The sequence below is a fragment of the Lineus longissimus genome, chromosome 13 (assembly GCF_910592395.1).
Source record: "Lineus longissimus chromosome 13, tnLinLong1.2, whole genome shotgun sequence".
Taxonomy (NCBI): domain Eukaryota; kingdom Metazoa; phylum Nemertea; class Pilidiophora; order Heteronemertea; family Lineidae; genus Lineus; species Lineus longissimus.
Genome location: NC_088320.1, coordinates 484,788 through 512,445, shown reverse-complemented (window position 1 = coordinate 512,445; position 27,658 = coordinate 484,788). Strand labels below are relative to the sequence as shown.

The window sequence follows — 27,658 nt, the reverse complement described above, 5'->3', positions numbered from 1 at the left end:
CTTCCGGGTTCCGAATACATGGAATAAACAAAAGGCATAGCAACCACGTTGACATGCAGGGTTTCTCTCCAAATGTAGCATTTTAACCGCTTTTTGCACTCGAAAATCAATTTATTCAGTAGGTCAAAATGGCTTTCTTTGGCCTCAGTCATGCTGGATACCAAAATAGCATCAGGGAGTTCGTAAAGTATCCAGAAACTGACAAATATGAACAAGATCTTGCTGTGGGCAGATACACACTTCCTTATAAACAGTTGCAAAAACTTCCTCCAATTTGCAAACCAAAGATCGATGAAAATCTCCGTCCATCCATCGTGCCGATTGACCAAGTTTCAGGATATGGTGCTGGACCAAAGGGGTCTCACGTAGAATATGTACGGATGCGGCATAAACATATACGAAGTCCACAAGGTACGGTGCGAGTCATTCACATTGTTGATCCACACACGACAAGGACTGTGTTATCTTATTCATTGGGTGTAGGGGGGGGGGCCTATATACCGTGCCAGTAGTGTTATTTTTGGCATGATCAGATGCAGCCGTGCCTTTGGAGATTGAACTACATGCCATGAGGACCCTTGTCATAGAGCATATCTGCATGCCAGTTGTGATTAGCCTATGGAAAGGTGTAAATATGTTTAGGATTGATTTGGGGTATGCTCCTTTCAGGACCGGTTGAATTGTACAGAGGGCGAGCCACGACATCACAGCAGTATGGATGGTGGATGAAGGAGGACCCCATTCATGTCAACCGACCGTGGACTCATGTACCAAGAAAAACACATCAAAATAGTGAAATGACAAGGTCAGTATCTAATGCTAAATAAAACCATCATGACACACAATGCTTTGCAATCACATTGCCTGTCGGATGTATGTAGGGGGGTATTTGGGACTTTCCTGGCATGATGAATCAGATGTAAGTCAACTACAATATAGCGCAATACACCAAACCTAATATGGCCTGCGTGCTAATCCGAGGACTACTCAGTGTAGATTCTAGTTGAAAAAGGTACGGTTGATGTTATTGATCTCAAACTAAGGTTGTTTCGCTGACAGCATTTTATTTTTCTCTTTCAGATTTGTGAATGAGATGGCATTGACGAACCGCGAGTTTACATTGTTCTAGATGAATACAGCTGAAACTTCACGATGACAGGCTCATCAATTGATAGTGAAAAAGACTTTAATCGTATCGTCTTGTTGTGACTGTCCAAAAGGATCAAATCTTTAGCCAAATGAAGGATATTGCAAGTCTATTAAAACACTATTGTTGCAGCAATATGATGAAGTTGTCTGCTCTAGTGAACTCGGGTTGTTATCTTTATTCAAAAATATTTAGCAAATTGCGATAAAGAGGTGCGCCAATGTGGTGGTTTCCATTGCACAGCTGACAGGGCACCTCATCAATCAGTCAGTAGAGTAGTCAAGCTTCTAATGACACTAGTTATACACTCTGCTTTGGCAAGGATTAGACCAACATGTACACGGTCATTTAGATTTATACATTTCTTCCTTTTCTAATTCATGAATAGGGTTTCGTTATTTTCATCATCGTTTTTCACTTTATAATGTACATCAGGGATGTGCACCAGTTCAGTTACTATGCAGTTTGGTAATGCAGGAGTTAGTACCGTAATCAAAATCTCGAGTTTTCATCTCATCATCTGACAAACATACTCTTATGCTTTATCTTGCTCTTCATATCATGTACCACTTGATGTATTTATTAAACTTTCACGAAGAGTCTCGACTATTAATCACTATGATTCCAAATTATAAGTGGTAAAATATTTTTATGGGTCACATACCCTGGTTTAGTTGTTACAGTCTTGGGCCCAAATTCATAAAGGGCGTTTAAGAGTTAGACATGTACAAGTTCTCTCTAATCAGTTTCAGGGCCTATTCATATTCTGTGAAGATTCACATGAAGGGCCAGAATCTGTCTATTCAGTAGTTAAACGCTGTTTTAAGCTAAACACCCTTTATGAATTTGGCCCTTGTAGTTTTACCAGAATTTGCCCTTGGTAACAGATCTGTTGTCTACAAATGAATGTATAAATGATTTCTAACAATGCAGTCAGATTGTACATATATATATAATAATATATGACGTTTTCTATACCATGTTTCTTATTCTTCCTTTTGAAATTCTGTGATGTGCCATATTCCCTGGTAAGGAGTGAGCGCAATCAATGGTCCTGTTCTTCTAGTTGGCATAAGTGAAGGTAACACCCTTGGTCTTCCTTCACTCACTTCTCATCCCAGTGCCACAATTGAATACCTGGACTGGTTGTGACATTGTGGACATTGGTAACCTCTCTCTGAACTGATCCGATTCCCTCTGTTTGAAGATGTCTGGTGTCTCTCCTCGTATTGGAAAGACGCGATGAGAGAGTAAAAACAGCCGATTCCCAACCGCAGGGCTCCACCGTCGCTATGACCAAGATGAATTGATCATAGTCTCATCAGGGGAGACATACGTCAAGTAAAGGAACAACATTATTTTCATGTGCATTTTTAATACATTTTCATAATCACAGATTAGCTACGCACCGATTCTGCACGGATCAACTACATCGAAAAGCTTGAACAGGAATTGGATAAAAAATGTATTAAAAAAACTAAATCTATGATTCGGCTATGTTCTCTTATTGGTATTATGCGCATCCAAGTCATCTCCGAACATCTTTAGGCAGGACAGGTTGAGAACAATGATCTGGACTACCTCTCGCGACTTTTTTGCGGCAAAGTTCAATAGTTTTTCATTCCTTGTGATACCCGGCCATTGGAAACCTCATCAGGCGACCACGAGATGGCAATACGTTAATAAAACGCGTACTCCCAGGCAAAGTGGCCTATCTCCCGGGCAAAGTAACCTTCTCCCGAGCAAAGTATAACCGACTCTAAAGTACATGTTAATAAACAGTCATTTCCTTGAGAGAGCATTGAGTCTGTAAAGTCATGTGGTGCCTGCAGTATCAAGAGTTTCTACTTGAAAATGTTTTCCATTGACTTCCGCTTTGTGGTTTCTGAAAGCGAGATACGCCTTGTCGCCTCCCCCACTGAGTTGATAGCGCCCACATCACTATCATAGCCGGCCCCCTCGACCCCAGCATCAGCCAACTCTTTCATCTTCTTCTCATTCTGTTCCCGCTCAAAACTCGACTCCTGCGCGAAGTCGCCTTTCCAAAACACAAACTCCTGTAGCGGTCCGTCAGGCACCTGCATCTCCGTCGGGTCGTGGCCGCGTAGGTAGCGACAGCTTTTGACATCTTTCCAAAGCTTCTCTGGCTCCTCAACGTCCACCAACCACGCCATGTCCTCCTCATCGTAATCATCACCCATGAGTACCATCAGTGATTTCCGGCGCGACATCTCCAACTCGAAGTCCTCTCCTCCGTTTTCCCCGCGCCGCATCGCCAGAATCTGCTGCTTGATCTCCTCGATCTTATTCTTATTCTCAGCTGCCTGGGCAAGAGCTGCTGCACTATTCTTCGAGTTGACGGAGCTCCGGCGTCGCATAGAATCGCGCATGCGTTCTCTGAAGGCAGCAAACTCTGCCATCTCATCCTCTTCCTCTTGTCTTTCCGCATCCGTTTTAGCTTCCGTCCGTTCCGTCTCGCCATCTTCTGGAGTCACCTGTGTCCCCTCGCGGCTCATTATCGGCGTCATGATCGCCACCTTCTTCTTCTCCTTCTTTGGAGGTAGATCTGCAACGTCACCCTCGTCATTTTTATGATGGTCGGACTTGATATCCGGCTTGGCCTGAATCGGTGCGTTGTGCAAGATCCCCTTCTTCGGAGCGGGAGGAAGTTTAAGCGGAGGATTGGAAGCTTCATCCTTGCTCTTACCATTGCTGCCTGTACTCCCAGCGCTATCCCGCTGCCCTTTCTTACGCCGACTCTCCCCGGAGCGCACCGAACCATTCTTAGAACTCTTCTCCAACTCTAAATGAATATCACCCTCAGAAACACCACCCAAACTCGACCTCGATTCATTTTTTATCGGCGGGAGCTTCGGCACACGATTGAAAACTTGTGAAGAGTCCTGGCTCCCTGACGAGCTCCCACTCCCAGACCCCCGCCTCACTCTCTGTCTCTTTTCCTTCAAAACCTCCGGATACAAAGAATACACCTTGTAGTTATTCATCAGCGTCTGCACACCGCCTTCCTTGGGATTCGTCACCATCGCCTCTCTGCTCTGAAAGCGCTCCAGGCGCTTCTTCATCCCGATGATAGTCGCGGACATGTGGTCCATCCTTGGGTACATCATATCCAGCCAAGCTTCCAACTTCTCATCGTTTTTACCCCTGCCATAACTCTCCATGAGCCGATCATAACTCCGGTTGTTGTTAAACTGTCTTTGTTTCTTGTCATCCATGACGAGCTGTGAGTATTTCGGCCGAGGGTGTTTCTGTTTTCTTGCTAAAACGTCTCTCTTCCTCCGCCTGTAAGAGATTGAAGAGACGGAATTTTACTTAAATAGTAGGATGTAGATCTTGGATCTCCTGAACTCTGTGTTGACCAATCAAGGTGGTGCTAAGTGGTGATTTGAGAGGACGAAAAGTGCATTTTGCATTGGCAGCCTGCCTCGCGAGATTCTTCACCATCTCATCCTTTGCCCGCAGCGCGCATTGCAATTTCAAAACCTCTGGGGTCAAGATGTCAAGTGTACTTACTTCATGGCTTCTCTGACTGGAGTCGGTTGCCTGTTTTCTTGAGCCTTCTTTGCCTCGTCTTCACTCGATGGCTGCTCCTCGTGGCCCTGGGCGGCCTTCTCAGCGGCCATAGCTCTCTCCTGTTGCTCTCGCTGGGCTGGAAGAAGTAGAAGAAGTGGGTGATTTAAACAGTGGTGTGGAAAGAACTAAACACATCGCTCTACTTAGATCCAACACTTCTCAGGGTGCTTAATGTCGTTCACCTCCGCAGCCTCAGCTATCTCCTGTTGCTCGCGTTGCGCTGTAAGAATATGAAGTGGATATATAATACAATGGTTTCGAAAGATCAGGACTAAAATGCTCCATCGGCATTGGAGATAAACGCCAGCGTTAGCACAAATAAGCGTTATTAATTTACAACAGTAGCGTTAGACTTTCTAAAGGACTAGTCGCGTCCATATCATAGCTGTACACCATGAATAGTTGATATTCTAATCACCGTGGATCTATCCAACGGAACGCTGACCGTAATCAACGTAGCTTCCACTGGGAATTACTTCATCTATAATAGATCACAGTGATAGTTCTAATTACCATGAATAATATACAGGGACATAGATTAGAAGGACGCTAAAGTTCCATTGGGTTTATTGAATGAAATTGTTGAGAAACTCTGGTTCGAATGGGATGAATAAAAGATTTATGTTGTGAGTGTTGTGGCAGAGGTTGTGGTACACGCTCCCCAGAGGTGAGCTAATAATCTCACTGATGCTAAAGCGAAATATCGACATCAATGCAGCTAATCAACCATTTATTCTTCCAAATATCACGAAACGACAACTTGGACATGTTCTCAAAATATCAACATTTTCTTGATGACATGGAAGACAATGTCAGTCTGAGTACTGAACCAAGATTTCGTCATTAACGTGTCATCCCGCAAAAAAACAGTATTCCCCGACATACCTCGAAGAAGCTGTTGAATAGAGCGTGGCTTCCGCTCATTTCTAACCAGCATGTAGCCCAACATGGTCACTGTTACTCAAACACGAGAGGAATGTGCCAGTATCAGCGAGCGAAAATATGTTCTAACTCCAATGGTCACATCAAATGATATTTGCCACTTCGCCAAATTGTTTAGTTTTTGCCTAGGTTGAGGCCTTCCCGAAAGTATCCGGTTCGAAGGGCCATAATGGTGATGATCATTGGTTACGAAAGTGGAGAGAAGACAACTCAGATGACTGCGTCATACTCAAGTGCCTAAAGTATCTATCCGGTAAAGTGTTGATTTAGAAGCCTCTGGAACGTTGTCCTGTTATCCAAACATTGAATCAGTCTAATCTATCTTTCAACTAGGCACTCTTTTCATCATCCGGTCCGCCGCATGTCACAGCCGGAATTCCTGTCCAGAAAACCACTCAGTCAGAGTCTAGTTCACAGACTACCCGAATAGAATGATCTCCGTACAGTAACAATATTGTTCATTGTCAACGAAGATATCAGACAACGCTTATCTATCTCGGTCCTGACAGTTAATTACAATATATGGACAATGTGTCATGATACTAATTTGATAAGCACGCGTTACTAAAATACCGTACAATCCGTTTCGATATCATTCTGATGCGTCTCCAATATCATTGTTGGTAACATCGCGCTGTCCATTGGAGAATAAAAGCAAAAGTGTCCACGAAAACGTTATCCGTGACAAGAACGACTACCCCCTTTTACTGGAAGGAATGTCCGCTGCCAAGTCCTCTCTCTTGTGATATGTGTCTGTCAATCACGGTGGAGTATCCGGGACTAATAGCCACCTTCAAGGAAACAACTTGAACATGAGAAGTCCAGTATATCCTTCTGCTTGACGAAATGAGCAGATATTCTAAGAAGAATAATTATGATCCATAAACATCCATTACCCATATGAATCGTTTTATTGTATCTTGAAAGCGGCAGTCTGTTTGATAGTTCAAAGCGTTTGCTTACAATCCGAAAACAGTTTTCAAGCCTATCCTCGTCATGCAAGGTAAACGACAACAATGTATCCACGATAAACAAGTCATAGACTATTGAAAGCCGCCGTAAACGTCCCTCATCCAGAATGTGCTTACCGGAGTTGGCAAATATTCCGGTTTAATGGGATTCCGTTCATTCTGACATGGTTTGCCATGTTCAACCCTCCGTGTGATCCTCCCAATCATTGAAATTATAGCATGGTCATGGTCTTCCTGGTCTTTTCCTGTCTGCTTGTAATCCCATGTAGTTTTGGCAATTACTCTAATTGGAAAATCGTATGTGGTTTTATGTGATAAACAATTTGCTTGTTCTTGTTTCTGTGTCGTCCTTCGCCATTACGAGATGGACATACATGTATTTAGTACTCCAATCGAATCAGAACATTCCATCGCTTGCTCATGGTCAGTCACGATAGCTTGTTTCGATCTGATGAGCTATTGCTTCCATTTATCAATAGTCATAGTAGACTTCTATAGTAACGACTCATGCAACCGACAATTTCTCTGTCATCACATTACCATTGTGTCACTTTTATAATTGGCGACGATCACGAGTAACGATCATGAAGATGGTGAAGCTATCGCGTCGGTCACAATCTGACATGAATGTCCACAGCTTGTATAAGTTTGGAATCTATCAGAAGTGGAAAACTGCTCTGAGGAAACAAATGGCAACTTCACTTTATGTACTCGGCCCCTCACAGACGGAATGAAAGTAAGTCTGCTATTGTGGGGGTGAGAATGATGGTCTTTATACGCATCTAACTGTCAGTGCACATCGATCTGCCCCCTGCTGGTCTGTCAGTTCTTCAACGTGACACTAGCGATCGCGGCCTAACTGTTCATGTTGAAAGAACCCAGTGTGAATTTTGAACAACAAAAACAGAATGCTTTAGATAACCAAACATTGGAGGGTAAAGATTGTTCGTTGCTTTATTCCTGTTTATATCATAGTGGACCCACTGGTGTCTTACACTGCGCCAAACAAGAGTAGAGTTGTATTATGATGATTCCAAGACGACAGTGAGCGTAAAAGGCTGTGACCTGGGGTAAGGTCTGACGACTGAAGATATCATTCAACAGATTGAAAAACACCGTGGTTGGTTCGTTATGGCAGTGAAATGTAACACATTATCTCTGTCAGTGATCAAAGTATGATATTACTGCCTATTGGACCTGTACAGTTTGTTGTCGAATGAATGCGCCAAAGGTGCATGTAGTACAGTCATGTCAGTGGTCAAACACGACAGCTGACGCGGCTGTGGGTTGATTACAAGTGACACCGCTGCTGAACATGCATGGTCACCATGTACATGTACATGCAAACATACATAAACGAAATGAATTTTGTGATGTGATGATGACTTTAACCAGTGCCTGTCACACACCAACATCTCTATTGGTTTTAAAGCTAAGCTGCTTTGTCGGTCACCAAGTAATGAATACAATGGTTTACATTCTATTAGCACTTAGCCTATTCTTCCATGACGGATATTAAAAATTGCAATCGAGGCATTTGCATAGTTATTGGTTTATGACCATTTTTACAACGCTTCGAATGCGAAAATCATTGGTTTGACATGTTATTGACATTCTTTCGCTGATGGGTTCTGCTTTTATTCACTTCTGGTGTGATGCAAGGCTGTGATTTTATCACCTGAGACACACATTTACGAATGATTCGATCTCGCTTTCTGACAGAATTCATGGCTATAAACAACGAGTCCCATCTTCAGCCGATGGGTATGCCTCCGAACGTCTGTCAGTGAGTGAAGCTGACAGATATGTTGGCGGAATGACTTTGATCCCTGGATGTGGATGAAGCGTGTCAGGCTCCTTTCAATCTGACGTCGGATAGGTCTGAATCCATCAATGAGCCTACGATTCATAGACCGATCTCTCTTCAATGCACTGGCTTCAAGCCAATTACTGCCCAATAAACGTTTCAAGAGGACAATATTAGATTTTGAACTCAAGAGTACTAAAACCCATCATTCGCAAAATCTATTGATAATCCTTCTTCGTGAATAGGCCATAAAATCTGTCATTATTCTCATTGAATCGTAAACTTAAGGTATGCTAAAGACTTTATATACTTTTATTAGTCCAGCAAATGTTTGTGATATAGATGAACCAAAGATAAACATTTCAAGATAACAAAACACAGTTGTAAGATTCGAGAGGACCTGTAGGCATCACTTCGCAAGTGTAGCGATGGATTTGTTCTCGCACCACGAAAGTAACGCCCCCTATCGGGAACCTAAAGTACTCACCATTCATTTGTTTGCGAATGCCCTTCTTGAGCTCCTTCCTGACATCCTCCGCCGTCTCTATGTTGACATACTCGCCGAAAGAAGTGTTCAGCGACTGCAGGCTCAGCTCTAGGTTCATCTCTTCTCGTCTCATCTTCAGAGCAACTCTATCCTTCTTTACGTCGAGAGCCGCTAGGTTGCGCTTCAGGATGAAATCCGGTATTGACTTTGCCTCTTTGAAGGTCATCAGTCTGCCAGCCCCGAAGCGGAAACTTCGCTTCTTTTGGCCACTGCTGTCTTGAAATACTTTCGTGGCCATTATGATTTTCGTGATGTGTACCCGATACTTCTTGGTGAAGAAATTCTCCCTTTACAGTCTACTACAAAAAAGTCCACCCAGGAACAATGGCGTTCAGACGAGTCTACATCATTTCACCCTTGTCGTCGAGGTCACGTAGGATCACCCAACACTGCAGTAAAGTGTAAGCGATGTGTTTCGTTCGGATCTCAGACGTTACGCACTCTGAAAAGACATGAGAGAATGCGAACATCAGCTTGGTCGCAGACAGGAGTTCGAAGTAGGACTAACTTCTCGGCTCAAACCGCTGCCGAAAAGCAATGCAAAAGAGGACGACACTGAACCATGAAGGAAGGAATCCGCAGCTCCATCTGGCAGTTAAAACTTGAACTATCAACATCATTGAGTTGGTTGACCAATTAAGATCCTGATCGAGGGCTCAGTTGGATGATGAGCGCCATTTAGCTATTTCTATTCAAAATAATTGATATATTAGTCTCGACCACAATCAAGATATTCGTGTTGTTTGTTTGACGATGACAAAATGACAGTGTTATTATTATCGTTAGGACGCTCTCGGAGCTCTACGGGCTATTCACGGGGTTTATCTCAATCAAATCAGATGGGTCTATGCCGTTATATCCGTTATCTGTTGACAGCGGGTGAATGTGTATGATTCATGGCACTATCAAACTATCAAGATGTGAGCTCAATTCCGAACATAAATCATCATAGGTAAAGATGTGGTATCCTATATAGGTGGAAATAAACCGAAGTCACTGGCGAGCCATGAAAATTAACTGAGTGGCATGTTGAGAAAGGGTTTTGCCCATTCTCCATGCAGACCGAAGGGTACTCTCTCTCTGCCAACGCCGATTCCCAAGACACCATGAGGTCCCGGATGTGTCACAGGCGCGTGGCGATATCAGAATCAATTTATACTTGGCTGAACGATCGCTACGATTCTGGTGTCTTCACGCACCTGTGTGAACTCCACGAATCGTGGAGTAGCGGACCAAAATGACCTTCGTAGTTTGGACGTCGTCGTTCGCAGGGCTTGCGAAACCTGCAGGTGTACGAACCCTTACGAACGATGAAGTACGTACATGTAAATGTATTTCATCGGCGGCGATTTTGAAAGATTCATCTGATTTCTCGGGCAGCCGAAATGAAGACCTTCGTATTTCGTCGATCGCAGGCCTTCCAAGGCTTGAAAAAGCCTACCTATCAGGCGAATCTGGCAACTTCAAGACCATCTCGTGTTAAAAACGATATTCACAGAGGTGGCCAACTTGAAGGCGAAACGGCATCTTACCTCTGGGCATCTTTAAGAAGGCATTGAAAACCTATCTTTTTAAATTAGCCAATTTTTAAATCCGTTTTTAATCATGTGGTCCTAAATTGTTTTATTGTTTTATTGCTGTATTTTAGTACTTTGAGCACATTGTTTCTTAGATTGTAAGGTGCCTTTGAGCAATTCGTTGATAATGGCACCTAAAAATATGTTTTAATGATAATAAATAATAATTACCTGATTGTGTAATGACTAGTGACCAAACCTCTCATAAACCGGTTGATACCGATCGTGCGTCACAAGAAGTTTGTGACGGATGTTTAGTTTTGAGGGCAATGCAAGGCCTATCATCATGGATTTGAATCATTTCAAGATTTGTTTTGTCAGTAGAGCTCTTTAATCAAATATCAATAGCTGGAGATCGACACATGTTATTGATTGATCTTTTGGCTGCCCGTGTTCCCTGTTTCTGAGAACGCGTCTAGTTAACACATAACGAAGACTACAACGGCCAAGTTAGAAAACACTAACGCCCGTCCGCCATGTTTTGAATGCCCTCAGGTATGATAGACTACCAGCAGGCCGCAGTGGCGCTACCGTATTCACCAACAGAGCAGTTCAAGTGCGCATTGCGAACTCGCGCGAGCATTGTTTGAAATCGAATGCCACCCACCCAGTCAGTTTCATGGCCAAGTGAGTAACACGGCATGGATCAAGTTGCGAGCGTTCCGAGTTCGAACCCGCTCGAGGAAATGTTTTTATTTTTTCTTCACACGAGAGCGTATCGGCGACCTGTCTCGTCAACGAACTTGTCTGGTCTTTTGGTGGTCGGGCGTTTGTGATTTCTAACTTACCTTCAGGTTTTTTATGCATGCTAGCTTTAACTCTATTAGAATGCCTCGTGCAGTTATACGGTTCTAAACTAAATTCTTTGACGGTTTAAGTCTATCATATCAACTATCCTAACAAATCCTACTATTTTAACAAAGACATAACAGAAGATAGAACTGTTATTCTTTGGTTTAAGTCACAATAAATTGAAAATAAAAACAACATTCGACATGGAGAGACCTATAAACCAATATACTAGTATATGAAGCGTATACTGTGCTTGAAGGCGTAGGCCTACACGTCATATCATGTACATAAACAGACAGTTTGCAGACGGAATTGACGCCTTACTTTTCGTTTTATTTGAATACACATTTGTCATGAACTACGTTGTTCTATAGCCTACTATAAGTTTAGCAAAGTAATGAACAAACTCCATATGTCAGTTGTCATAAGTCATAACCCCCCCCCCCCCCCCCCTCCCCCAATGATGATCAGCTTGACTTAGGTATATAGAGCATCGAATAGCAACCAATGACTACGATGGGGGAAAAGTTGATAAAGTTGATTTTGTGAAAACTCTTACCTTGACTGCATGCAATTGAAACTGCTGTCCATTCGGTCGGGATCAACAAACTTCACTGTCTTCCGTCTCGTCCTCCTTCATTCAACGAAGAGCAGATTTAGAGGAAACGAAAAGTTACCAATAAACTCGTTTCGATGCAAATACAAGTGGATCCTGACCAACTACAAGTTGCGGATCATTTCCTTGTACGACGATAATGGTTCCAAATTGATAATGTCACGATGTTTCTACATGTAAGCAGGTTCACTAAATCCTTCTCTGATATGAACTAGCCAAATCACAACAATATCACTCTGAGTCGTCCTTAGAGACAGTTTGTCGTCTACGCTACCCGGCTTATCACTCGTATATTTTGATGTCAAAGAGGCCTACAGCTAGCAGCTTCAGCAATGAGAAGGTTCCTCTGGATCTTTTGATCGTCCTACAGCGTAGCTCCGGCACTCTCCATTTGTCTCGAGGCAGTTTATCCCAGCATAAGGTTAAAATCATGCACTACCATTCTGTCCTGACGTCGCTAATGGACTAAAACATGGTCACTGAAGCGTACAATATCAGTATGCTAAGGTCTGAAATATCATAGAATCGCTTACGGTATCAAAGGACACGCTACAATAAGCCACAAGTGACCCGAGATCTCAATGAATTTCGTATAAAAAGAAGCCTAATCATATGTTCAAAATGTGAAAATGGCCAGGAGCCGTTGGGGCTGTCAATGATCATTACATGTTTACGTGTGCTATATAATTAAGATGGTGGCCAGGACCGTTCAACTGGAGTTTGGTAAAGCTGGATTGTGTTGTCTATGTGAGACCGCTGGCTGATCTATTGATATGTTCGTAGTAGGGCGTCAAAGCCGGAGAGAAGAAGGGCCACTCGTCTCTTGTAGCAAAAAGAATAAAAAATAAGAAATGTCCCATGTGGAAGTAATGAAACAAAAAAGATAGTAATTTTGGCTATATGAAGCATTTAATACATGAAATATGTTATCCTGATGATATTTATTACTTGGAGACCATGTGCGATGTTTGATGCGGCATGCGTTGAGGTGGTTGGTGATGTTTCTAAAGTCTAAAGTTTGCTGTATTGCCTCTTCTGATTTTAAAGGCGTAACGACCTTGCATTCAGATTGACCATAAGCGTTATCATGTTATTGCCAGGAAACCTCAAGTAGCTCCAACACCCAAACTCATATTTTGACTGACCGAAATGAAAGATGGGCCTTGTTGGCAAGTATTGGAAGAAAGTACTGGACCAAGATAGAGTCCTGACAAATCAGGATTAACAGGTGCAACAGATTTTAATGCCCTGGCATAGAGTGATTCCTGGGACGAATGATGTTATCAATGCGTTTTGTATCTCTTAGGAAATACCATGTGGTGTAAAGCATGTTAGTGATTTTGACACGACAGATCAAGTCACCAGTGTGAAGCCGAATACCTAAATTTGTCTTGAATATATCAAATAAAGATTGGAAAGTGTCACCCTCTAGTTTGTTGTTTGTTCATTTCATTATAAGGGACATAACCCAGGCCAAATGTTCGTCCTGCCTGCCTGGGCCCGGTAGCTATCAATGTGATGAAATCAGTATGAATCATATCCAGCAAATAAATTTAACGTTTACTTTTTTTAGTGCTGGTCACATCGAGTGCTCTAAACCCATAAGGCGCTGTAATATGTTCGACTGGCTCGCCGGGCACCATGACTGAACTGACGACTACGTCCAGTAACTTGAGTGTCTCTCTCATTGTCCCATTCACTATATCTCTGTGAACAAATGGGAAATATGGTGCCAACTCCTTGCAGTTAAACCCAATCATTTTACCGCCTTTTTCAAACTTATGGACATACCACCAGGTTGTACACCAATCAGGCTGTCCGAAATAGAGCAAGTACATGGCTACGATGTTGTGGGGTGCGTTCACCCACAATTGTTCAAAGGGCCGTTCATGCAATGGGAAGACATCGGCCATTTTGTATTTAGTGCTTCGGAACTCTCCTGCCTTCTCCCAAAGATGAGTCTCATTGTTCTCAAAGAAGATGACGTCGATGTAAGGCCACTTCCAAGAGTATGGAGACTGGATGGTGGAGGAGTCGGACCACATTTTGATTCTGGCTGATCCATCATTACACTTGTAGGGGCTGCCAAGTGCAGCGATACCCTCCCTCAACCGATTCTTATCTGAAGCATTGAAGGATAAATCAATATCATCGTCCCAGGGAATGATTCCGTGATTCCTCCAACTTCCAACCATCGTCCCCCCGAAAATGAAATGGACCAGACCAAGTCTTTTAGCAACTTTGATGATCACTTTTAGAAGATCCAAGGCAATTATCCTCTCTGCTTGGCTCATGCCTCGCCTTTGCATGGTCTGTGCTACGGTATTCATGTATTGTTGCTTTGACGTTGTTGTTGGTATGTTGGTAGTTGTTGTCGTCGTCTTTGCCGTTGTTGTTGTCGTCGTCTTTGCCGTTGCTGTGCTTGTTTTTTCCGTTCTAACAGATGTTGATGTAGCTATTGTTGTCGACGTCGTTTCTATTTTACCGATCGTAGGTTTCTTTGTTACCATTGCTGCAAGCGGCATATTTGTCGCTATAAAAGACTGTAACCTGTCCGATTCCGTTGTCGCCTTGTCCGGGTCGTTCCCTTTAAGAAGTTTCAGCGCCTTTGCACCTCGTTGCTCCAGCTTAGCAAAGTTTGTGAAGTCATTCCTAATTGTACGCACTTCGTCACCGATCCGAAAGTAGGCGACTAACACGCATACCAATATTCCAATCCCTAAGAGAGCGTATGTCTTGCGCGTGGAGCACAATCCTGAAACGAGAAGAAGAAGGTCGAGATTAGAGAAAACCAACACATCAATGAAGTATCACTGGTTAGAGGTTGGCAATCGTCTTAAACCTTGCCAACCGCTATTACTCATGACTGAAATCACAACTGCAAATACGGTCAAGAGCGTTTTTTCTCTCGCTGTGCTGAACAACTTAACTTAGCTCCAGCGATGGGAGTGGTATGAGTCGTTTGATGATACTTCCGCTACCCGCCAATCGTGCTCGCGAGTACTTTGAGTAACCAAAAAACTACTGGGACTGGAAGAAGTCTCGCCAAACGCTCTCAGAAGAAGCCAGCCACGGCTCAGAATTTATAACTCATTTGTTTTTTCTTCTGTACTGTTCGGTAAACAATAGTTGACAAGCATAGCAGCTTGTGGCAACAGATGTGACGAACAGACTCATACTCCCTCAAAAGGTTTAATATTTATATCGCTCATAAAAGCAACACCTGCAATAAAAACACGATGTCTCTGCTCATTTTTTTTCGGGAGTGTTCTTCAAGTATGCTTTCTATGGTCTAAGGAAGTGTCACGGGTTCTGAAGTGTTCCAAATTGAGTCATCAGATGTAGATAGGAGGAAGGATATGGCGGATATTAACAATTTAGATAATGTGCTTTTTCATGTCTGCTCTTAACATTGACCTTAGTCATTGGCTTTGTCAGCAAAAATGCTATATATCTTATGGTCCGCGTAAGATATTTTTCATTTTAACTCCTGAATGATTTGGTTTCACTCTGAGGGAAAAAGTTTCGCGATTTTGTGGCTGTAGACTATTGCATCAATGTACTCCGTCTCCCTACCGGTGGCTTGATAAAATAAGTTTATGCAACCACGGGCCTGATTGCGGGTGTTTCATTTCGTTTTCCTCCTTAACGTTCGCTGTAAATTGGAGCAGGAGCAATTCATCTCTGTGGAGTATTTTGTACGCCAGTGCAGGATGGGCATTTTTGCATGCAACTATACGGTTACATGCCACTTGGTGTTATTGGCCTAGGCGAGTGGTGGTGTTCATCGCAAGCCATCTAGCTTGGATTGGGTTCATTCCTGCTCAAGCATATACCGGTACACCGCAGGTAACAAGGCTCTCATTCAAGACAGATCTAATGGAAGTAGCGAAAACGAGCGTGGTAATGCTTGAACAGTGGTTGCACTTGTTATTACATGGTGGCTGTTACATTACTTCAGGCAGCAGCTGTTGCTGTTGATAACATTAAAGAGTCATCACAGAATGCCTAACAGATAAAGATTCATAAACGCAGGTGCCCATTGTGAAAGATAAGGATGACAGACGATTGTCATCATCAACGTTTGGACCGAGTAGGAGCCGTAGTGAGAGATGACGGCACACCAAGACCTTCAGATGATTGTCCGCCGCATGAAACACATGTTCAAGGGTCCTAATGATGATGTCAGCAATGATGCACCAACTACTGAACTAGACAGCGATCTATACGCCATGCAAGGACACAAGCACGCAGCTTCAAATGTCTTTGCTCCCAGCGCCGACTCCAACTTTGAAAAATGTCATTGCTCCAAGCAGCAACTGAGAAGACAGACTTTACTTGGTTCGAAAGGTACATGTCCTGTTCTTTGCATGCATAGCTTACCTGTAAGGCGGTAACTTCTGTTTAGTCGTCGCATTCCTTCACATCGTGCGGACAGCATCCTCCATGCAAGACCTTGTCATGTACACACTATGCAACTCAGTTTCACTTTGGGTTATTGTGCCACATACATAATGATGGCCAATTCAATCCAAATGATTAGATTTGTGCAATTGCAATATAAATATCCTGGTCATGTCGGAGATAAAAGCACTCTTAACTCTTGATTTGGTTTGTTATGATTCCGCCATATTTGATTCTGATGCGGGAACGAGGTCAGGCTAATGGAAGGCTAATTGGGCCAACCCGCACTCAATTCGGATGACGAAACCAGTTGGGAAATGTCCCGAGCTTGTCGGGGTAGATTATTTTCTATCAGATTGAAACATGTGAAATGGTGGTGTGACATTGCTTCACACCTCATGTTCTAAAATTATCGGTAACGCAACATCGTTCATGGATAAACTATAGACATTTCGGGTTACTCGAAAAAAGCCCTGTCTTTAAAGTTGCATTTCTAACAGTTCGTAGCACAAAGCGTGTCCGAAATATGAACGCACCTCGGATAAAGTATTTGACACATCATGGTCGCTAATGGACGTTTTTGGTCGTGTAAAATACAATAACCACCATGTTAAAGTGTTCCGGAGATATTGATGTTACTTTATCCTATTAAACTGTGCACACATTTTAGATACTTTCTCTGTGTCAATTGCAGTCTCAGAAAGAAATTCATTGTACCCCTTCAAAGACAAAGCCGTTCTTTTCTGAATCATCCGATATATGTTGATAAATCAACTGCTGTCAAAGTGCGAAGACTCGCTCAAAAAGGAAATGCATAGATAAAAGTTATGCGGAGAAATGCAGCTTACCGGAAAGGTGGATCCGTGTGTGTTGTAATTGATTCATGCTCAATGACATGCAGTTTGTAACGAATGAATCGAAAATAATTTCCACAGCTTTTTCTGTCTACACCTGCCACAATGCAACTTATTGGAAGTATGGCAAAATCGATTGGCCAAAAACTTGTTTATTTCCTGATATCTATATACTGGGTGCTCACGTACATTAGATTCAATATGGCTGACATACCAATCGAGCACTGGCTGATTAAAATATTTCAAATATTTCAAAATTTTTATTCATCGCTCGGCGGGCGAGGTCGTTAGGCCCAGGTGGTTAGGCCCTTGACCATGCATTTTTGGATAGATACAATAAGCAAACTAGACGAAAACTCGAATCAAACTAACAAAACTGTTACTTACTCAATAATAGCATCTTTCCTATCGTTCATATACTTATACAAGATTACTACATATATTCTGTTTCAAGTCTGTAGCTCCTTGATCATTAACTTGATCCGCTGTGACATGCTGGTGAAAAGACAACGCCGTCATTGGCCCTATTGAAATCACAATAAGTACACTGTTACCATCACCATGTTACATAGCATACTTGAATCAGCTGGAAAGATAAAAATCGATTTTGCCCTCAGCAAGAATACCATCAGTAGATTTTATCAAAGGTCTCCGCACTGATGATAATGTGGATGCAGTTGCACTTGCGCTGAGCGAGACCATGACCAGTGAACTGTAGATAAGAATACGGTAAAACTTGCATTAAGTGGCACAGCGCGAAAACAAAGTCATTCTGTAACATTATATCCCACTCTCTAATGACATATTCATTCGGTGGCTTTAATTTATGCAGTTCTACAGCATATTCAGCGTTGCTTACCTTTGTAGGCCTCGGATGGTAAACGACATTCAGGCTATGCAAATACTATGGCTGGTAGTGTTCGTATATTGAGCTAATGATAGAACAGTTAGTTCATATTTATATGCAGCGGTAGCTCCTCACTGGTTTTCTTTTCTGACAAGTAAATATAACTCAATCTGATAAATCATTCTTCCCCTCAAACACCGTCAAAAAAGTTGGTCCTGGTTTCTATTGTGTTGTAGAAGGAGACAGACATATCCTTATCCATCGTGAGTAAGATGATTGATGGGTTAAGAGCGGGCTACCTTGGCCGCCTCGTTCCAGCATGGTCTTGGGAAAAGAGCAGCTGACTATCAGTCATGTCAGTTATCGTATAATATGACATGTTTGAACGGTATTGTAGGACTCACACATATAAAACAGAATTGCAGCATACACTTCATTTTGTGGGAAGCTGATCTGCCCATACTTGCGCAATATTGGCCGATCTTTTTTTCCTTCTACTTCATTGATTCTCCAATGCAAGCTGTTCCTATCGACCCGTAATCGAGCCCGAAATTTAATGCGTAGTTCACACTCAGTCGCGCCTTCTTATTGGGCGCAGTTTTAATCCTTCCCATAGATGCATGGACACAATTCTGAACTATCAGTGGAACTCCGTCCTTAGCCTCCCCTCCAATTTCATCCAGGTGTAACGGTGTCCGAGGGGGAAATGGGGTCCGAAGTTTGCGGGGCAAGATTGACGAACACGGACTTTCCTCTGAAGGTGCGGGCTTCATTCACATTTAGTACAAGCCACATGAATCATTTAATGAAATAGCTTCCACTCTATCAATAAACGTCTCGTTTTAAAGCATTCGTTAATACAGTTGCCTTAGGCAAGCTTGTCGTTCCCCTGGTAACAAGAGGTATATCTACAAGTGTCATCAATATTGCACGAGTTCATTTTAATCCATTGTCGGACCAATCAATTTTTTTAGTTTTACCGCCAAGTGTATTTACGATATCGTCCCCATCGTCTGCTGCGAACAATAGTTTTGAAAATATTGTGTTGGGGCATACATGATTCATTTGGGAAAACTGGAAGGGAAATGAAAAAAAACCCAGGTTCTCGAGATTCTATAGCCAATTATCTTCTTAGCCAATGCCAGAGGTACAATACCGATGGGCGAGATATTGGTGTCATCAGAGAATAATCCGCCTGGTTCTGGCATTTATATCAGCCAAGAATCGGAGTTTGCAGCGACCTGCGACCAATACACAATACCCAGCGATTAAAGGTTTACCCGCAGGCGAGATTTCTTCGTCGCATATTGCAGCGATTATAAAAGCAGATCACAACGATTCGGATTCAAATCGTCCGGTTATGCGGCCATTTAGTTTCACTTGGCGTGGTCAATATCGGGCGGAGTGTTGGTTGAAAGGGAGCAAAATACAGTCAGAAGAAAACAAAAATTACACAAAGACACACACTTTTCAAATACACATTTTATTGTTAGTTTTTGCAAATTTTCTTTCAAAGCATACCTAGATCACATTACTCCAGCAAAGTCATTAGGCCTACTGTTCAAAATCTTCAAATATGATCCTACATTCAAAGATTCATTAATACGTCACTTCACATTTCTATTCTACTCATATGGTCATAATTTAGCAAACATACTATATATACATACATACATTATATACAAATGTTAGGAAAATCGCTCAGCACAAAATCTCATCGGTGTTGTCAAGTACAAAAAAGAACGCTGGAAATGGAAACGATTGTGCGTTCTCCGGTCGATTTTGATATCTGATACAAGTATGGCGACTGTCATATAACCGTTCCTAAGTGTTCTTAATGTTCTGGTTCAAGCACTATCATTGCAGTTTCCTCCAAGAGAAAGCTTGTACAACACAATATATAACGCCAGTGTACCCCCAACCACCCGTGTTCATCGACTGTAGTTATCCAGATGTGTTGAGATTGAGTTGTGATCGATACGGAATCGATATGCAACAGTCGGCAAACGCGGATATTTTAGACATTTCATGTCGAGGTACAATAGTCAAAAGCGGCATTCAAGCCATGAACCTATCTTCTCCGATCCGTTTGTTCTCAAATCTTCCCCAACCATACATTTTATTATGAAAGCTAGCATGCGCTTTACAGTACATACGTCAATTTTACTGTCAGGAAAATAGTTATAAATATTGATAACAATGTTGGCAGATTTCTTTGAGCTGCCCCGACGCCGAGGACTTGTTCGTTGGCAGTTGGCTCTACGGCGTTGTCTGCCGGTGACACATTTGGTAGTCCGCACTTGTCTTCAGCGAGCAGATGGAAGGAGAACGGCTGCCGCGGAAAATGTATACTCTTGCCTGAAACAATATTTGCATTGAAATAGACACGCAAAATTTTAACATCAACAATTTAAAACAATTCAGGGCCATATGAGCAGCTACGATATCTTTCCAAAACTACTTAATAGCTGAGATGAATCCATTTGCAGACTACAAATAAGTAGAATTGTTCAGCACCTTCATTACTAGTACTGTCGACAACTCACCCATTGTAAAGTTTTTCAACTCCTTTCCATCGCCAACTTTTAACTGCACTAGACGCCGTGGATGCATCTTCTTCACAGTTAAGTCAACGGTCTGCTCGTCAAATGTTAAATCGAACGAGTAGCCCATGTAATCGATCCCCGAGAACGACATGTATGATGCCTCAGGAGTTGGACATCTTGGATTGAAAGCGAGGCGGTCCGAATACATCCGAATGCCGCCGAAGCCGAAGAGTAATGTCTGCAGGAAGCTGGTCATGGCAGTCAAATGATTGATGCGACCAACTTTGGATTTGTCGTTGGTATCCGTCCAGATCTGAAAGAGACATGCATTTACTCTGTTTAAGACTGGGTATCCGCTAACAATACACCCAATGGTCCTCTGTGGACCAAATCTATCAGCTCTTAGTGCCATATTTCGTTTGCATAAACAGCAATCTTTCCCTCACGAATCTTTTTTCTGGTTTAAATTGCGCTAATAGCACTTACCCAAAATGGCTGCCGGGTAAAACCATCAAATGTCTTATGGAATGCATCCTTTGCTTTCTCCAACTCGCCGACTTCCGCCCAACCCGTGGCCAGTGTCGCCCAAGTGTAGGCTGGGGCATCGTCAGCAATGGTTGTACTGTAGTGCTCAATGATGGTGCGCCTGGCATGGGGTCCGATGACGAAGTCGAGGGGGTAGCCTATCGCCAAAGGACTCGGAAAGAGAAGTTTGTCCTTCGTGGAGTTTGCTACAAATGAGACAAGGTTGTCAATTTAGCTGGGGTAATACTTGGTCAATGTACTAGGGCTTAAGAAAACAGAGGCTCCTTCAGCAGAGCTATAAACTCAACTGATGATTGCTCGCTAAAATGGGGCTGAACGCTATCACAGGCACGACATGGCATTCACCTTGGATCGATGAAAAGCATTCGGAGAGAACACTGTTAACTATTTTCTAATTACAGTCAGTATACCTTTGTAGTCATCAAACGGTAGAAGCAGAGTGCCCGACCGTGGCAGTGCAACTCTAGCAAGGTACGTCTTCCATTGGGTCGGGATCAGCTCGACTCCCGCCTTGCCCGCCAGACACCAGATATACTCGGCTGAAGCCATAGTGATACTCGTGGCCACGTTCGTGTACAGGGAGTTGTTGACTATCAAGAGTTCCTTGTTGGTCTGGTAGATGTCGGGACCGACGACATCTGTAATGAGAAGGTACGACTGAGATGTACAGTGGACAACTGAATTGTTCTCTGGTATTCTACAATGATCCTTTTGAGAATTCGTTCAAATGGCGAGACTGATCACATTCAAAGAATAAAAAATAGCTTACTGTTTATATTGTAAGTCTTCTTCCTGCTGTCGTACGTAGCCCTGTCGCCGAGGTACGTTGCCAAACTCTTGTAGAAATCGAAACCACCTTCCTTCGCCAGCCAAGCCAAGTCTCTCGTTGCCAAGACGTATTGTCGCACTGCCAACGCAACCTCGGCTGTCACATGCTCTGTATACTGGTTTATCTTTTTGCAGATCTCACAGGGGGCAGCCTTACAAAGTTCACAGGCACCAGGAGTAACATCCATCCCAGTGTATGCACTCTCAAATGGATACCTGGCGCCACCTAGAGACATATTCCCGGCAAGGTATTTAGCCATTTGAAGCCTGTCCATTCGGTACTGCAATAAATCTTTTGCCTTCTCCTGAAAAAGTAACAACGCGACTGGAAATATCCATGCATCCTGCTCCCACGTAACGTGCCCTTGGTAGTCCTTTCCGGATCCGCCGTGCGCGAGACCACCTGCGCTGATTCCGCCAACTCCATCATCTTTCAGCGGCAGAGAGCTGAGTAGGTAGTAGAGACTGGCGTAGGCCATCTTGGAGAGAGTAAGGTTACCGCCTACATCCACCCGCCCTGTGTCCCACATCTTTGTCCATGTGACTGAGTGTTGGTCGAGGAGGTAGGCAGTTGATGTGTGGACTGAAAGCATCACGAATGCATATAGACATCTCTCCATTAAACACAAGAAACTAATATTCTACGCGCTCCAAGAAGAGCTAAACGAGGTAATACTGGAATTGTTCGCAAGTGGTCATCAACCTCATGCATGGGTAATGTATGGCAATTTTCAAACGTGCAGAGTCGGTTTCGAAGATCTTCCGAGGGAATCACGACCCCTGGCTGTTCATCCTTGGCTAAGAGCTCCCTCCATTCGGAGCTACCCAGATCAGGGTGAAAAATCTTGGTTAATTTCTCTGATTCCTAGATGTTGATGATGTCTTACTGAACGCAAACTGACCTACCTAAGCTTGATTCATAAAACCGTTTGGCCTCTTCCTCAGAATGGGCCACGGACATGACATATGACACTGTCAGTGGGTTAGGGTCGGAGGCCCTAAATGTCATGTAGGGGCGGATCTTACTGTGGTAGATGTGGATCTCTTGCAGCTTGTTGTCGGGGTTCTCCGCCTCAGTTGTTGTACCGAATCGATGTACGCTGCAAGGACAGATATCAAGGTATTAAAATCAAGCGGTTGCATAGAAAGTGATCCGCCTAAGTGCTTGTAGGGTGTTGCCACTCATCAGACGATCATAGTGAGCTGAGCGCAGATCGACACACGATATGATGCTAAGGAACAGACCTGGCAGAGAGAAGAGCCTGATCTCAGGATGGTTATGAATCAACAAAGTGGAACTCTGCCACCCAAGCCATCCCTTCATCTGTTCATTCGAAGCAGAAAGCTCCGGCACTTTACCGTTGACTAATCTCCGCGACCTCCAGTCAAGAAAACAGTACTCACCCTGCAAGGTACTTAGAATCCAACTGCAGTTTCAAGTCCTCTGAAACAGAGCCATCTAACGACCTGATTCTAAAGTCAATATCAGAGTTTGCTTGACCTCCTTCCATCCGCCAAATCTTCAACTCGTAAACGAGGAGGTGTGGAAACTGCTCGTGGGCATGCGCGTAGACTTTCTGCGATATGTTTAGGTAGCGGCTTCGGATGGTGGACACCATCTCGAAGAAACCTGGTGGAATAAATGGCGGAAATCAGTGCAAATCAGCAACATACATGTTATTGATGACGTTTCAATAACACATACGTTGATGAAGATGAAGATTCATTGGAAAGGTTTGCGGCTTACATACTGTTGACATATATGAGTGAAGCGGCACACATAAGAAAGCTTCGTAACTCTCTGTTCGACAACAATGATGTGCCTTCAATATTCAGAATTCCTAGTATCTTGAACCGACTTAAAGAACTTACCTTTTTGTACGTTGAGTGAATATTGGTTTACAATATCTCCATCATTAAGTCTGAAATCTGAAAAGTCCATCTCGAAGGCACAGTAGGCTGGTATTCTTGCTCTGTGGCTGTTCCCACCTTGACCATTGTAAAGGGCGCTCATGTATACCGTGTCCGAGAATGGCACGTGACCAATATGGCCGTTGCCTACTTCTGGCATTAACCGGAAGTTGATGCTGCCATTTGTGTGTCTTGGGAGACTGAAATGAGAAGTATTCGTTGCAAAAGTCCTGTGTTTGAGTGATTGTATCTTCATTTAGTGAAAAGTATCATGTCGCCGAGGCCAACATGACTTGATTTCCCTTCTTCGAAGATTGCCCCCTACCTCTTCTAAGTAACAACTGCATCCAAGTATTGGTAATCAGATTTAAGGTTTAACAAGGTCGAGTACATGTACGTCTTTCAAAGACAATACGTCATGAAGTAACTCTGAAAGACGTTACGCCATGAAGTAACTCTGAAAGACGTTACGCCATGAAGTAACTCTGAAAGACGTTACGCCATGAAGTAACTCTGAAAGACGTTACGCCATGAAGTAACTCTGAAAGACGTTACGCCATGAAGTAACTCTGAAAGACGTTACACCATGAAGTAACTCTGAAAGACGTTACGCCATGAAGTAGCTCATAAGTTGGTTGAGTAAGATTTAAGACAGCACTGCGTCGAGATCAAAGCAGTTGCGATGATGGGAGACCAATCAAAACCTGTCAGTACAAAGACATGAATCTGAATGCTTACTCTTTTGTTAGGAATAGAAAATCCTTGTTACTCTCGTCTTTCGAAATTGTTGTGCCATCGGCAAGATTGATGACAGGGGCTGCTGACGTCAGCACAAGTATGGACGCAAGAGGTAATAAGACATTCATGGTTCTGAAATGATAGAAAACAGTTACTTTTTTTGGAAGGAGACGGAAACAAAGACGTCTCTGCCGATGTCAGGTCAAACAAATACCTCATCCAAGTGGATAGGGATTTTCTCTCTTCCTAAGCAAGTGAAATTAACTCACGTTAGAACAAGGCAGGGATACAGGTGGTGAGAAATTGTTGAAACGATGACCAGTGTGGAATAGACAGTTATAAAACTGGACGATCAAGTACCACTGTCTGTCACTATGATGAGTGAGACTACATGAAATCGTAGATATGTAGTTTCGCAGTCGAATTTGTGGAAAAAAAGGTTGAAGTGTAGAATATTTCTACAGCCGAGTATCTTTGGAGAAAAAATCTTGAAAAGGAAATACTGAACTGATTGGAATTTGATAAGGGAAAGTGATATCTTTGACATGTCGGATAGACAACTCCTCTGCATATTATGATTGACATATTGTGACAACTGTCACCTCTTCAAATATTTGGTCAGACATGAGAGGAACAACGCCGGAAAGTCAAGCGACACGACAATAGATATCTCGTGTTTGTTCGCACCCATCGCTGTAAGGGATAACCTTGTTCGTGGATGATAAAAGATATGAAACTGTCATCAAGCCAGGGACCACTTGATGACGTGTCCTTGTTATGAATCTGAGCTATTTTGATAAAAAAATCGGAAATCACTTTAAAACACTAGTGAACCGCAGACGCCATACGATTATCATAATAACCCTGCGTTCTTTACACACAGTTTGTGTGGTACAGATAGAGATGAAACAAGAGGATAGAGTTAGGTTATCACAGCGTCTGCTTATTAGTGCGGTTACAGCACCCACTCAAGCCTACTTGGTTGCATGCTCCTAAGCACGAACGTGGGCGACTGGAACTGCTCTCGGCAAAAAACTTACGCAAAAGCTTTTGCTACGGTTTTTGTAAAGGAACTGGCTATTCGAACCGCCACGGTGTATGGGGCCATTGTTTCCGGTCTTATTCGCACCGTCAGAAACACCGTTACGGTGAAAGGTACCGTACCGTGATGGTGCGAATAATACGGAGTGAATAAATAGATCGCACCGTGGTGACATGGGTGATGGTGGGTAAGGAAAGTAGGCCTAATTCATGATTGAGGTGGTGTTTGTTTGTGACGAGTGTTGGAAGTGCCTTTACTCCTGGCTCCGGGTGTGGGTAGGGTCCTTGACTTCCAGCCAGGCAAGCCGGCCCTGTCACGGTACGAATAGCCACGGCCTTTGGTAAATTCCTACGTTAATACAATGTAACTAAGTTCTTACAGAGTAACATAATTAGACCCAGAAGTCCAAGTCCACGACTCTTGTGATTGTATGTTTATGATAATGGCAATTTATCATCGTACGTTATCATACCTCTCATAATCAAATCAGGAGTACACCATCACTCTACCATGTACTGAGGTACTTTTATTTGTCTATGAGACTATATCCTCTTCCCTGAAAGAATAATTTCTCGTCGAAGATGAAAAAATCTCATTATTTCGTTTGCTCTTAAACAATACATTCACTTGTTATGGCAATCTGTCATCGGCGTCTGGCGATGCAATAGTGATTTTGAGGCCGCCAGCTCAGAGATCCGATAACTATTTAACTGTAAGTAACATTTCTTTGCTTAAACGTGGAAAGTTCTACAAATTTATAATCATACTTAATTATCATTATTGCATGTTTTGATTCTCAGAGTTCTTATCATGTTCACACTGGACCTCGACTGCTGATCGAGGTCCAGACCCTACATACACAGGCCTTGATTTCGAAGTTATACAAAATACCTAATTCGGGACACGTAGGCTGGGCTTTCTTGTAAGACTTTGTATCACGTACAGATGCACTTCGCTTTGCGGATGTCGGTATTTGGCCCAACTATCTCCACATATTTGGTGGCATGCGTTACCAGGTGGCCAACAATGCGCAAGGTTGCCACCGCTTCTGAGTACCTTCAAATAGTCCTCGTGCGCTCTTGGCTTTGATATAATACGAGTCTCCGCAGCCATTTTGGTACTTAAAGTTACTTCAAACAGGTATCTATGTACCCCACGAATGTACACGTTAATATATTCATGCCGCGACCATGAGAGGCGATGAGTGCCGAAACCTCTGGATCCATCCCAGGCTAAACATACGGTAAAGACAGATGGGCATTGTAGGAGGGTCCACTGGTTGTTTGGGCAAATCAAGCTGAAATTGTCCATCCGAAACACCGCACAAGATACTTAATGTATAAATAAGGCGGTATGTATCACTTGCAAAATAAATTTCTTAGAGCAGCCCGCGAAGGGGACTGACACATCCAATATATGCCCAGGATTTTTCATAGCAAGCACTGCCATCAATATTTGCCAAGACATTGCCTCTTGGGAATTCGGCTGAAGATCAAGACTGCAGTCTCCAATATCTTTAATTTTAAAACAGGAGTCGGAGGAAAACCACTTGCGCTACAAGTATAGCGCGCGGATCAAGCAGCGCAAAAAACGAATATGAATCGGACTTTCATTTGGATTAACCCTCACTAGACGTTTTTGGGACAGTTTTAAGCTTGGAACCTTCACAAATGTAAAAACCACACACAGTCATATATTTATCGAAGGCATAATCCGGACTGGGACTGCATACCTTTGGATAAGCAAACTCCTGTTCATAGAGATGGTCTGGTGAGGTCTGACAACGCCAATTGAAAACTTTACCAGCGGATAAAGCACAATCTTATCAACTCCTGCCTCAAAAAGCTTTGATTATTCAAGGAGCAGCAACGTTACTTATCTTGCGCTGTCAAAACACTAAAAGCAGGACAAGGCATCGATCCGCTGGACTGTCCATCAGATCGCTGATC

General features: G+C 43.1%; 4 protein-coding genes across 11 annotated transcripts in view; 1 reads left to right on the top strand and 3 right to left on the bottom strand.

The window, feature by feature from the left end:
* Nucleotides 1-32: 32 nt before the first annotated feature.
* On the top strand, nt 33-2,122 carry LOC135498435 (sperm microtubule inner protein 11-like). The gene is made up of 3 exons (XM_064788711.1): nt 33-411; nt 670-805; nt 1,081-2,122. Exons 1-3 carry the CDS (start codon nt 129-131, stop codon nt 1,127-1,129), a joined length of 468 nt encoding a protein of 155 aa, XP_064644781.1. The 5' UTR covers nt 33-128; the 3' UTR covers nt 1,130-2,122.
* A 368-nt stretch (nt 2,123-2,490) lies between these two features.
* Nucleotides 2,491-12,488, bottom strand: LOC135498422 (uncharacterized). 2 transcript variants are annotated; one of them, XM_064788684.1, is made up of 4 exons: nt 11,937-12,488; nt 8,949-9,450; nt 4,682-4,817; nt 2,491-4,450 (listed from the first exon to the last, which is right to left on the bottom strand). In XM_064788684.1, the coding sequence occupies exons 2-4, from the start codon at nt 9,244-9,246 to the stop codon at nt 2,992-2,994; spliced, it is 1,893 nt and encodes a 630-aa protein (XP_064644754.1). In that variant the 5' UTR covers nt 9,247-9,450; nt 11,937-12,488; the 3' UTR covers nt 2,491-2,991. The 2 variants fall into 2 exon arrangements, with proteins under 2 accessions (XP_064644754.1, XP_064644755.1); XM_064788685.1 differs by lacking the exons at nt 8,949-9,450; nt 11,937-12,488 and adding an exon at nt 5,627-7,342 and having other exon boundaries at nt 2,492-4,450.
* Nucleotides 12,489-12,880: 392 nt separating this feature from the next.
* Nucleotides 12,881-18,873, bottom strand: LOC135498429 (uncharacterized). 2 transcript variants are annotated; one of them, XM_064788698.1, is made up of 3 exons: nt 18,111-18,873; nt 17,639-17,837; nt 12,881-14,748 (listed from the first exon to the last, which is right to left on the bottom strand). In XM_064788698.1, exons 2-3 carry the CDS (start codon nt 17,649-17,651, stop codon nt 13,547-13,549), a joined length of 1,215 nt encoding a protein of 404 aa, XP_064644768.1. In that variant the 5' UTR covers nt 17,652-17,837; nt 18,111-18,873; the 3' UTR covers nt 12,881-13,546. The 2 variants fall into 2 exon arrangements, with proteins under 2 accessions (XP_064644768.1, XP_064644767.1); XM_064788697.1 differs by lacking the exons at nt 17,639-17,837; nt 18,111-18,873 and adding an exon at nt 16,377-16,604.
* Nucleotides 18,874-19,565: 692 nt separating this feature from the next.
* LOC135498420 (protein-glucosylgalactosylhydroxylysine glucosidase-like) overlaps nt 19,566-27,658 on the bottom strand; it is a 36,909-nt gene continuing 28,816 nt past the window's right edge. For 5 of the 6 annotated variants that reach the window (XM_064788681.1, XM_064788678.1, XM_064788680.1 and 2 more), the window contains exons 2-10: nt 24,668-24,799; nt 23,891-24,129; nt 23,423-23,648; nt 22,925-23,118; nt 21,960-22,601; nt 21,601-21,828; nt 21,131-21,375; nt 20,645-20,957; nt 19,566-20,456 (exon numbers count right to left, since the gene is read on the bottom strand). In XM_064788681.1, the coding sequence (XP_064644751.1) occupies nt 20,242-20,456; nt 20,645-20,957; nt 21,131-21,375; nt 21,601-21,828; nt 21,960-22,601; nt 22,925-23,118; nt 23,423-23,648; nt 23,891-24,129; nt 24,668-24,795 (2,430 nt within the window). In that variant the 5' untranslated portion in view covers nt 24,796-24,799 and the 3' untranslated portion in view covers nt 19,566-20,241. Of the gene's footprint in view, nt 20,457-20,644; nt 20,958-21,130; nt 21,376-21,600; nt 21,829-21,959; nt 22,602-22,924; nt 23,119-23,422; nt 23,649-23,890; nt 24,130-24,667; nt 24,800-26,181; nt 26,203-27,658 lie in introns of those variants that run through there. The other variant, XM_064788683.1, reaches the window with a different exon arrangement.